This window comes from Lates calcarifer, linkage group LG14, assembly GCF_001640805.2.
Source record: "Lates calcarifer isolate ASB-BC8 linkage group LG14, TLL_Latcal_v3, whole genome shotgun sequence".
NCBI lineage: Eukaryota > Metazoa > Chordata > Actinopteri > Centropomidae > Lates > Lates calcarifer.
The window spans coordinates 2,204,915-2,217,719 of NC_066846.1; the positions used below are offsets into that span (position 1 = coordinate 2,204,915).

The 12,805-nt window shown below is 40.2% G+C and overlaps 1 protein-coding gene across 8 annotated transcripts in view; it reads right to left on the reverse strand.

Moving 5' to 3' along the window:
* Positions 1–12,805, reverse strand: part of camk2d1 (calcium/calmodulin-dependent protein kinase (CaM kinase) II delta 1) — a 92,677-nt gene that overhangs the window by 35,806 nt on the left and 44,066 nt on the right. For all 8 annotated transcript variants that reach the window (XM_051075721.1, XM_018674329.2, XM_018674332.2 and 5 more), the window contains exons 3-5: positions 12,318–12,377; positions 6,116–6,170; positions 1,343–1,408 (exon numbers count right to left, since the gene is read on the reverse strand). In XM_051075721.1, coding sequence (XP_050931678.1) covers positions 1,343–1,408; positions 6,116–6,170; positions 12,318–12,377 — 181 coding nt within the window. The remainder of the gene's footprint in view (positions 1–1,342; positions 1,409–6,115; positions 6,171–12,317; positions 12,378–12,805) is intronic.

The window sequence follows — 12,805 nt, forward strand, 5'->3', positions numbered from 1 at the left end:
CGTTTTAAAGGAATAGCTCAGCATTTGAGAAATACAATGATTTGATTTCTGTTCAAGAGTGAGATGAGAGGATGTCTGTGTGTTCAGTACAGAGCTTGAGTCATGAGGTTGTTAGCCTAGCTTAGCATAAAGCCTGGAAGCAGCAGCTAGCCTGGCTCTGCCCAAAGTTCAATAAACACCTCTAAACTTGCCTTGGTTCCCAACATAAGGGTGGGGTTCTCAGATGATCAGCAAGTTTGAATATAACCAACATAATTCTGCAACACAAAAAGTTGATTGTTTCTGACTTCTCTACAGGGGGATAAAAATGCTCGGCTATGTACAAACTGTGGTGAGGGGTTACAAGTACCAAACAAGGTTCAAAGAAAATGGCTGCAGCGCACAACCCCTTAAAGCAGCAGTTGTTGTTTATACATTTCTGAACATTTGCGAACCAGTTGAACAAACAAGATACAACATGTTAACCCATTCACTTTAGAGGTGTTTGTAGGTGTAATTTTGAACTTTGGACACAGCCAGGCTAGCTGTTTCCCTGTGCCTAGTCTTTATGCTAAGCTAGGCTAACCACATCCATACTTAACACACAGACATTATGATTGATATCGATGTTCACACGTCACTCTTGGAAAGAAAACACATTGTTGAACTGTTCCTTTAAGCCATCTGACATAGAGAAATATACAAAGGACACATGCATGTTCTTTTCATCGATAAAGCTCTTACAGATGTCAACTTTACAAATTATCTTTACGATTTTCAGCAAAATCCACCGCAAAACAGATTCCAGAACCTGAATCATAAAAATCTTAATTTGCATAAATGAACAACTCTCTCGTAAAACGAACATTAAAAAGAGCTGGAGCTGCTCTGTCAACTGAAAGACAAACCTCAACCCAGTTAGATGAAAGAAAAGGAAACTAAGTCTTAAATGGAAATGCTTTGGGGTGGGGCTGGGTTTCTTTACAAATATCAGGTCCATTTTTGAGTGGATTTTTAATAAACAGGAGAGAAGGTGAAACTGAGGAAAATAGATCCATCCTCAAAGGACAAAAGGTAGAACAAGAAACGTGGAAAGAGAGGATTTGTGACATAAAAGGCATATCAAAGGCAACACAACTGCTGTGTCCACTGCATAATGAGGAGTGGTTATATTTTTGTGTATGTGTGTTTAAACACTCATATACACATTGGTGTGTAGGTAGTCACAGTTTCAGGATTTGCATTTACATTGATATAACTGTGTGTATCTGCTTTAATATGCCTTCATGGTGCCAGAGATGGGTTCAACATCACATTTATAGAGTAATTCCAAAATATCAACACAGCAGAGTGTAACACTGACCTGGCATCAGCCTCACTATAGTACTCCCTGGCAACAATGTCCTCAAACAGCTCGCCACCGGTAACTCTGGAGGAGGAACAAATAGAGTGAGACAAACACTGAATGAGACAGTTGCAAAGAAAACACATGAACTGAACTGGAAACACACAGATGTTCGTTCCCATGAGTGTGGGGAAAAAGCAGAAAGGCTTGATAATGTTACACTGTAATAAATCTCATCCCAAACGGAGTTGGTTTTTTGTTTTTTTGTTTTTTAGACCAGCTGGGTCAAAAGAACAATGTAATGTTTTTGAGGCTAAAAGGTGAAATCATTACAAAAATCTGTTCCAGTAGATATGATCATACGGCATATAGACACTGTTTATTCAGCTGGAAGTCATTTCCATATCTTTCCATGACTCAAGTCCAGAGTGACTTTCCAAGTAACACAGAAGAGAGTGGAAGTGCAGTAATCACAGAGCACTCTATGTTATACTGTGATTCAGCTGATGGACCTCAGAGGAGAACAAAATCATGCGCAGCAGAACTCAATCCACAAGTAAAGTAGTTGAGCCCAGGAGGAAAGTAGAGCACACAGCCGTTTCTATACTGCATTTTATTAGGTGCCATGACTGTTTATTGCTGAGGTTAAAGGGACATTCCACATGAGGATCCGGAGTACTTCTCAGTATTTGTATAATGTCTTCTATGGCTCTGGTGAACCTTTCAAAAGTCTGGGAAAATAACCCAGATGATGTCATCACCCTGATAATGATGTCATCCAGGGTTCAGATCTGTTCAGATGTAACAGAAAGCATGTGCTGCCAAAAACAGCAAGAGGAGCGAAACCAAACGAACCACAATCACTCCTGCGATAAACAAGAGTTGCAAAGACGACTTCCTAAGCTAAACAAAATAGGTTTATTGAGAGTGAGTCAAGAGACTCAAGTGATATCCTCCAGGACCGGACTGACAACTGAGTGTATAGTCTGCCTTGTCATCATGATCCATGCTGTAGGAAGTAGGTTTGCAGTATTGCAGCTTCTTGAGCGGTTTTGTGCTTTTTGTGCTCCTTAGGTCACAGGTCTGAGGGATTTTAGATAAACTGAAACAGGGTCAGTACAACTGTATACACACAGCTGTCTCACACTCCTACATCTGTATGCAGCCGATTTAATATTGCACTTCCATAAAGCTGGGAGAAAAGACATAAAGAAATATTTGAATTCAAAATCAATCAATTCCTGAAGTGCCCTCATCTTCTATGGGCTTTCTCTTTAAATTGTGTAGTCTCTGAGCTCAGAAGACCGTATTCTGTCAGCCTTGTAGTAACAGCTCATGATGAGTAAACTGACCTTCATCTGTAAACTCAGTAGTTTCCCTTTCCAGTCTTAAATGATTTTAAAAGTGGGTCAGTGGACCACTTTCCCCAAAACAAGGAGAATGACTTGAAGGCTATTTTAAGGCAAAACCTTTTCCATTGCCTGTGGAAAACATGATCACGTTGAGTCTTTAGGGGTTTTGATATTAAAGTTTCGTGCAACTTTTAATGACTTTGGTGTTGAGACAAATTCAGTTGTAAAAAAGCCTGCGGAGTCTCAGTGTTATTGTTGGCGTGCATTCAGCTAGCTGGGACATGATCCAAGCATGAAGTGGATTGATAGTTTGCTCTGTTCCTGCCTGTTCTTCTCATCTCTTCTTTTCATCCACTCTCAATAAATATCAGGTTAAAATTGAGGTTTTAAACTCTAAGCCTCTGGAGACGTAATATATTAGTCCCCCTATTCATGGTCAAATTGCTCTACTCGACCACATGTCCTATCGTCCTTCCAGTCAGGTTTTCTATTCAGGAAAAAAAAGGGTGAATGCTTTTTATCAGTGTGTTGTCTTTTTGCCAAGAAAGGAACACCCTCTGTTCTTTTTTATGGCTTCTAGTGAAATTAAACACAACGTTTAAAATAAATTTGAAGCAATTTCCTTTCTAGCTGCCAGATTAGACTGCAAACAACAGCTGACAATACACAGGAGAGAGGAGGAATGAAGGAGACAGTGAGTTACGGAGGGTGAAGGAGAAGAGGGAAAGGGAGAGATTTGAAGGAAGGAAGGAAGATTAACTGACATGACAGAAAGCCCAGGATATTAGGTTTACAATGAGGAGAGGAAATTGATTGTGTTATTAACAAATTGGGAAATAGAGGTAAGAGATGTAATAAAGGATGATAACTGACAGTAAAAGAGGCTGGTGGATCCAATAAAGAGCAAGCTGCCTTATGGGACTTGCAGGTACACAGAGAAGGAGCTGATGACACAAAAAAGATGTATGGACAAAGCAACATGCTAACACTATGTTTCATATTATCAGTTATATCCACTGCAATACTTCCTGCTGCAGGAAATGAGGCAGACGGATGGAACAGATTGGAATTGGGAAGAAACGAAAGCATCGAGCTCATGTTGACTAACAAGCCTGAAATTTGTCAGTTGTTGACAAATGGCTGAAATGTTGGGTTAGGAGGATGTACATTTCATATTCATTTCAAATAATAATTATGAATGAGAGCGGTGTGTTTTTATAATTCCATCAGATTTCAGTGCAGCGAGTGTGACCAATCAGAGTGTGAAATGATCACATCAGTCTAGCTCTGAATGAAAATTTCATATGCTTCCACTGAAATTCCAAACATCCTACTATTCCCATTTGTACCACGAACACTTTCCTTGGCCAGGTGTGACGACTTCCTGGAGTTTTCTCTGGTTGCCTGGCAACCTCAGTGGATCAACAAGCCTCCAGGGAAGTGACCTGACCAAGAAACAGTCCGCTACATAACTCCCATAGGACCTCATTTTTACACTTTGTGTAGGGATGTCACGTCAAGACAGTCCTGTAAACTGTGATGAGAACCGTCCTAGTACAAAGATCAGGGATTATGTAAGATTAAGATTATGTAGGTTCATTTTATGTTGGTTGTTCACTTTTTAAAAAATTTTGGTGATGCAAATACAAGAACACATTAAAGCTACAAGCAGTGTTGAATGGGCACTCGCACCCCGCGCCCATCGGGGGACCTGCAGCCGCTATGGCTACTCCTGAATATTGGCATGTAGATGTATTCAGGCCATGACACTTAGCAAACATGTCAAGTTTGGGGCAGATTGGACAGTGCATGCAGGAGTTACAACAACTTCCTCTTTAATGGCGAAGCATCGAAAGTTGCCATGGCGACACAGCAAGGGCGTGCCATGAAGACTCACAGTCTTCACAATTCAGCACCATTATGATCTTAATGCTTGTCTGACCACATTTGAGCTACTCAGATAAAACACATCATTTCCTGTTGTCAATAGGTGGCGTTATAACTTTTTGTGAATATTGACATGTGGGTGTGTTCATGTTGGGACCCTTATCAACACTCTGAAATTTGGGGCTGATTGAACAAAGTATGGCTGAGTTACAGCAACTTAAACGCAACTTCCTGTTTAATGGCGAGGCATTAAAATTTGAGGTGTCGCCACGGCCACACCTTTCAACGTCAACAAAATCTTTTAATAATGTTTAATCACAAAGGCCTTGAGAGTATCCTGACCAAGTCTGAGGTCGATATGATAAAATCTGTAGGAGGAGTTCGATCAAATACAACATTCCCAAATGCCAAAAAATGAGCAACATTTTCAAATTAAAATTAAAATGGCCGACTTCCTGTAGGTTTGAGACCATGATCTCCAGAGACTTTTTGGTGTGTCTCGGCATGTTACATCATGCCTCCAAATTTCATTCACCTCGGACAAACGGAGCCTAATGGCAAGGGGGTTTTGAGTATGTCCAAGGGGGCGCTATGGAGCCATTTTATGGCGCAGATGAACAATACCCCTATCAGATGTCAATTTTCGCAAGGTGTGATGCGTGTGCAAAGTTGCGTGAGTTTTTGAGCATGTTTAGGCCCTCGAAAATGCAATTTTAGCATCACAGGAATAATAATAATTCCTACGATTACAACAGGTGTTCGGGCCCTAATTACATTATGCTCATAACACAACGCACATCATAAAAATTAGCTTGAATTCAGATTAAATCTGCTATAAAGTTATTTACTGACAGAGCAGAATGATTATAGTTTAGATCATATTTAAAACCTGTGGCTATGAACTGTATGAGATAACATCAGCATAAGATATGAAATATTCATGACATATTTGTCAGTTACACAGTTAAGCCCTGAGGATGGCCATTTTCGATTTAAATTATTCAACTATTCAGAGTGATATCTGGTCAGGATGATACTTTATTAGTAGTTTCTAGTGAACAGAAGCAGAGGCAGCAGATGGCTGATGAACAGATAGGAGTGAATAAAATCATCTACCTGCCATCTGTGTTAGTATGAACATTATTTCTCATTTATAGAGGTGCACAGTTTGTGTATGATACTACAAAACGCAACACAACACAGCTCGTGTGTGTTTTGTGCAAGCATGCATGTTGCAGTCTGATGCAGTCATATATCATGAGCTCAAGTATCTACATGATGTTTCTAAGTGGTGTGTAAACACGGTGAGGGTGTGTGATGACTCAGCACACGGCTGTGACAGATGGGAGCAAAGAGGAGGCGGATATGCCACGTCTAATCTCCCATGATGCCTCAGTGACAGGACATCTGATTGGCAGCTGGCAGGTTTCTACAGCGTCTCTCCTGACCATGATGTGAGTGTGTGTTCCTGTGTGTTTGGCACGTTTATAATCAGGCAGAGTGTCTTAAAGGTGCATAAAGATGATGTGCAAAATAAAATCCCTGCACTTACAAGTCAAAGACCAGATAGTGGAATCCTTCCTCTGATATGCTGTCATGGAGCCGCACTGTGAGGGAGGAAAAGAGAGGAGAAATCAAAGTTATTTAACTATGTTAAATACTACTCCACTGCACCAGGCAACCTGCCACATTGGCAGCAGTAGGTAACTGTGTAAATTCTGCACACTTCAGTGAACCACAAATGGAGCACTGAACACCAGAGCACTGTTGTCTTCTCTCAGCGTGAAGCGTGGTTAAGAGTTTTAGACATCACTGGTGGGTTCAGCTTTTCCTCTGCTGGTGTCACAGACACATTTAGGCCCATTTTGAAGCAAAGCAAATGTTCAGTCAAATTTCTGTTTTTAAATCAAGCTTCCCAGAGTCCTTTTTGTCACTATGACGTTGCCAGGTATCGTACCTTTGTGTCTGTTCAGAGACTAAAACCTGCTCTTACCGACGTGTGTATATTATTAATACATGCAGAGGGTTAAACCATATATTTCTGTGTCTGAATGAAAGCTTTCATGAATGGACATCCAGTCATCCAATTCCTAAAAATGCTCAAACTTCAGCCTGTTCTTGCATCATTAGAATTTATTGTCACAACTTCACCAGGTGACATGAAAGAACAGCAGCTGACTCACTCAGAGAGTCTCCACTTTATTCCACCAAAGCCTTTTTGCACAGAGGCGTCTGCTGCAGTATTATCAAAGAGAGAAACTTTAGACTACATCATTCACCAATATGCATGTCCAATACCAGTCCTTTAAAACTCACAGGGAATCCATGTTTTGCACATTTGATAATACATGATGCTGTGTGAATTGTTACACATTTATTCAGAATAGATCTGTAAAAAGTAAAATCTTGATTAAATTTACTGACGTTACACCACTGTCAGTATTTTTCGACTGAAGTCACCAAGAAACTGAATTTAACTCCCACATTAGCCACCTGAATGAAACCTGTGTTTGTTATAATAAACTCCTAAATGTTGGCACAGTAAGTAACATTATTTTCTATATATTTCTATGTGTTCTCAGAGCTGATTCATTCACTGGTATCAAATAAATTATTGACATTATTCACTTTCATTCTCTCTAAGAGAACCAGATCTGTAGATCCAGCTGTGAACATACAGAGATCCATGAGTGGACAGTCAAACATGTTGTTGAAATATTCATGTGAACCTATATTCAGCTATATACTGGAGTTTTAATGGTCACAGTATAGGAAGAGCCCATGGCTGTAGCTTATAGCCCAGGGTTGCAGTTGATCCTTTGACTTACATTTAAGAAAAAATATTTTGAATTAATCTATTTTCTGAGATGAAAATAAATAAATGTTAATATATTGCTGTTAGACCAACAGAATGAGACAGAAAAGAAAAAAATAAGCTGCGAGTGTTTAAGACCAAAAGTGCACTTAAGACAAAATGAAGATTAAGATGTTTAGCAGCAATAGAAGTTATTTTAATGAGTGTTTACTGTCTGTGCACCTGTTTAATGTTTTTCTATCACTATCATTAGGAATTTACAGATTTCTTTAAGTTTCTCCTTTGTTACATTTACAGATAGTGCACATCGCTCCTGATGCTCTATTTTTAGCACTCAGGTCTTGTGAAGGAGCGTGCATGTCAGGGAGATGAGGCTGTCTCTTTCACTTTGCTGAACAAGAAAGAGATGAAGGCAGCACAGAGGGAAGAACTCTGCCAGCAGTGAGGTTTCACTGAGCCAATTAGCCACACTGCCTAATGGACATGAAGCAACATGCTGTGAAGTGACAAAGACGGCCTAACTGAGATTAGGATGACGCCTCTGACAAGGACTGGAGTATCTACTGTAGCTGCAGCTCAGGGGTTACACACCTGTCGGATTGTGGATTGTGGATTGTGGATTGTGGCAGTGAGATTGCAGGTTCCAGTCTCTAGATAGCTTTGAAACCCCTACAGTCTATGTCTGCAACATGCTCATTTCATTCTGACAGAGGCAACTTTGACCTATAGTTAGGCACAAGCCATCAGTTTTATGGAAACATAACCAATGTATTAGTTACAAACATGGACACACTGAAACCTACAGGAAGAGTATGGTACATTAGAGCATCACAGCAGTCCAAAAGCATTGGAACCTTAGCAAAGGGGACAATGTAAATATTTTGACTTCATCTCTGTCCTGATATAAAACATTACAGACCATAGACCTGGGGTTGGATCTCCATAAGTGGCTCTGTATGAGATCCAGTTCCAAGATCACAAAATGCTGGATTTACTAGGCTCCAAATCTCTTACTGATTGAACAGCAGGGTTGCTACTAACAATCAGTATCATTATCACCTGTTATTTCCTCAGTTCAAAGTGTTCAAAGTGACATTTTTGGTATGCTGGTATGTGCAAGTACAGATTATGCCTGAAAAATGGCTACGGTTATGATCAGATCATTTGTTACAGCTTCATAAAATATTGAGGTTGCTAATGATTATTTCACATGAGCCGGAGTAGTCAGAACTAAGAAATTTGCGAAGCTTCAGATTTCATCATTGGACTCAATGCTGGTTTAATCTTTAATAAAATGCTACTGAAACCTAACCCTACACCAGTCAGGTGAGTCAACATGATCAATTACAGTTTAAAGTCACTATAAAGCAGCTTCAACAGGCAGCAGGATGGAAACCTCAGCTACAATTGGTTTTGACTCTGTGTTTCAATAACACACAACTGATCTGTGTTTGGCTTCTTATCAGGTCAGCAGGGAATACCTCATCTGCTAGTTTCACTATTTTCCCCTGAGTTCAATGGACTCTGATGGTAATGCGATCAGAGAGAGACTGGTTGTGCTGTGAATATGTGCGACTGCATGAATGTGAAATAAGGTGCTTCAGGAAAAAGCTCATTGCAATTTCAGCGCTCAGGAGAGGTTAAAGACAGACAGACAGGCCAAGATTAAAAAAAGGTAAAGATCTCCCCGTGAGGATCCTCTGACGTCGTCATTAGCTCATCTCCTGATTGACCTCTGAGAGATCTATCACTGCCATGACCTTAAAGGAATGAGGGCTTTCCCCGAGCTGGATGCTGTGTGAATGGAATAGTAATGAGACTGGCATCACCTGCTACCAGCCAACCACTATGAGATGGGAGACAGATCTGTCTCAAGGGGAGAAGGAGTGTGTGAGCAGGTGAGTAATGAGAATCTCTAGTGGTGGAGGCGGTGCTGGAATCGTGTTTAGTCAATGTGTTCAGCACACTCTGCTCTAGGAAGCTCATAGAGGATTTCACATAATTTTATTAATCTAACAGTCTCTATTACTGTTCCAAAGGAATTCTACATTTATTATTTATTTATTTCATATCAGCAATAAAACGATTACTCACCAGAAACACTTGCCGAAGCATCATTCACTAAACCCCTCCCTGATTGTCCAGTCATTGCTTAGAAACCATAACTGGGCGGGGCAAGCCGCTACACATCTTCTTCTACACATGTTGAAGCATGGGGATGTATAAGGTTTATATAAGGTGTCTTTGTTTAGCCTTTCCTCATGCAAAACTGCAATGCTGCTACCATTAGCACATCCAGCATATTAGCTTAGTAAGCTAAACTAGCTATTCACTAAAATACACACACTGTGCACCATAGATCATCAGATGTGAGGGTGATGATTTTTTAGATTTGTGTGTGTGTGTGTGTGTGTGTGTGTATAATTAATAAACTGTAGTGTTCCTATATAGATAAACATGTTACCTTACAATTAAAGATTCATCATTCAAGAAAAATGTTGTAGAGCCTGACTGATACATCTGCTGAATAATTTAAGGCCTATCAGGTTATCACTGCATGAGGGTGTATGCAGAATAGTAAACTGCAGAAATAAATGTTTTACTGGCAAAATATATCTGACTTTAGTTTTTTACAATTCAAGCTGATGTTTTATTTTCTATGTTTCCTAATAACTATTTGAAATAATTGACAGTTTTATATTTACCGTTTAAAAGGTACTGAACAAAAATAAAAAGTAATTCTGCAACTAAACTGTCTTTGATTGTTTTCTGGCATTGGGTGATATTCTCATCTCACTTTAATTTCTCTCAAATATCAACATCACAGTTCAGTATCAGCGGGGCTCTAAGTGGTTCTTTACTTTTCAAACGACTCATGTCAAGCAACTGGACCCCATGTCAAACAGAGCTAATATCTATTTAAAGAGCTCTATTATGTTGGCTGTTAACTAAGCAGCTATTAACACGGCCTCTGTCAGACTGAAATTACTATAGTGCACTGACATAAAGCCTTGGTTTGGTCTGGTTACAGACATGGGAACCCAAACCTCTGGGAAATCGGCCTCTCTTAACTCAACCCTCCATGCTGATGTGTTGGTTTAGTCGATTTCTGACATCAGGACAATAGACCAGCAAACCAAATAGCCCCCTATCATCCATTCATTTGTCGTTGCCACCCACTCATCTCTCATTTTCACTAAAAGAAAAGAACCAACAAGGACCAAACAACAAATAAATGCCAGTTTTCAGTGTGTTCCAAAGTCTTGACTGAGGTGGTAATTACAGCTGTTTGGCCTCTGTAGCTCCCACAGCAAGGGAGGGAGGTGTGTGTGTGTGTGTGTGTGTGTGTGTGTGTGTGCTGGGGAAGGGGGAAGGGAGCCATATATGAAGATGTGCTCTATTTGTAGATATAGCCAATTCAGAAGCCGGAGTATGTGCTACCCATGACAACACAGCTTTAGACAGAACTTATTTGTTTTCATTTACAGTTGGGAATCTCCTCTTAATCAGGCTGTGGGAACATAAATCTGTTCATTCACTCACATTGTAGACATTCAGCTTCCATTTGGAGACAAAAAGCTGAACCTGCAAAACACTGAATGTTAGGGTTGATATTTAATTCTTAGTCAAGACTAGGCCTAGGGATGTGACTGAAATATCAGTGGTTGGGGTACATCCCACTGAATGAATTTAAGTAGGTGAGTTGTTTCCTTTTGGGAAAAGGCTCAGTTAAAAGGTTTTCTCTCATCTAAACTGAGGGTCTAAAGCTGAGAGTGAGATCGTCAGAGCTGCTTGTCGATTATCTTCAGAAGTCATCGTTCTTCTGATAACAGAATTTGTTTCTGATTCACACTTATTCCACTTTTTCCTCCCAACAGAGACAGTCTGAAAACATCTCCAGTTAGCTCTGCATTCCATCTTTGAGGGCAGCTGTTCGGAAAAACTATCAACACTTCCACGTGGTCGGACAGTGGGATGTAAGAACTTGCTCTTGTCCTTAGGGTAACAGAATCATTACATTTCCAGTATAGAAATATTTCATCTGTATCCCATTTACTTCTACTGAAGCCCAGATGATGGATCCTGTTTCACTCCTATCTCCACGTTGCTCCAATATTTTATTACCAGTAACAAAAACATGACGTCACATCATTTTTGAGGGGTGAAAAGAAATGTAATATAACCATGCCTTTAGGGTTTGGGTTGAGGTTGGGGTTAGGCATGTAGTGGTCAGCAGTGACTGAAAAAGGGCCACGTCTTTAAACAATACAAGGCGCTGAATAAGCAGAAAGTCACCAGCCTCACACATGAATTATGATCCAGGAATTCCAGTTTCAGCAACAAAGCCATGAGTATGAACACTTTCCAAATGACAACACACTGCACACTGTTTAATAATACTCCCGTATGTATTTGATTGGCCACCACAACACTTCATTTAAATTAATGAAGAGGCTACATTTTGTCATGTGGGTCTGAGTCCTTCTGGACACACCCTCAGGGTTAAAGTTAGGAAACCTCTCTAGACATGTCATGTAAGTTTTTTTTTTTCACCCTCCTGAATTTAGCGTCTCAGCATAGATGATGTCATATGTTGTTGCCATTTGTGATTCTGTATTAATGAAACGGACTTGATGTGGAACTGCAGTGTCCTCCAACTACTTCTAAATATGGTTGATGATCAAATGGCCATTGTGCACTAGAAGAAATGGCTGGAGGTATACACTTTGGCTTCTATGCAGATAGTGTGTTGTCAAAAGCACTTAAGAGGAAACTGTATAAATATTAAATGGATATTCTATACATCTATGGAACCTCTTCTGGCTAACCTTTGTGTATTTTCAAACCCATAGATATATATTAAACATAACTCTACATATGACATTGTGAGGGGGAAGACACAGAGAGATACAGTAAAAGGAAAGGGAGTGCTACTTACCAATGTTGGGATGCTTGAGCAGGCGGCAGATCCTGGCCTCTCGCTCCAACTTCTGGTGATCTGTGGAAAACAAAAAGACAACGCATCTGTCACATCTGTCTGCCGAGCCCTCCTGCAATTCTTCAAACCCACTCCACAGAGTTTCCACATATTAAATGCTGCCCACCTCCTCCTCCTGCCGGGAACAAATGAGCAGTAAAACCAACAGTCATAAGTCATTACTGCGAACTGAAGCCAGGAGATGAATTCGCGGAGAACTCTGGCACGTCTCCAGTATTACTGCTAATAACGTACATGTCAGCTGTAGCCCTTTAATTTGCAGCCTTACAAGCTGCAGCAAAGCCAAAGAGACTACTGTCCCTTGCCACTGATAAACTGAGACATCCATCTGAAGTCTGACAATGTGTCAGTGTCTATCTTTTGAAAGAATTCCCAGAAGGTAAAGAGTTGCCACATTCCTCATTTACAACTTGATATGAATATGAATT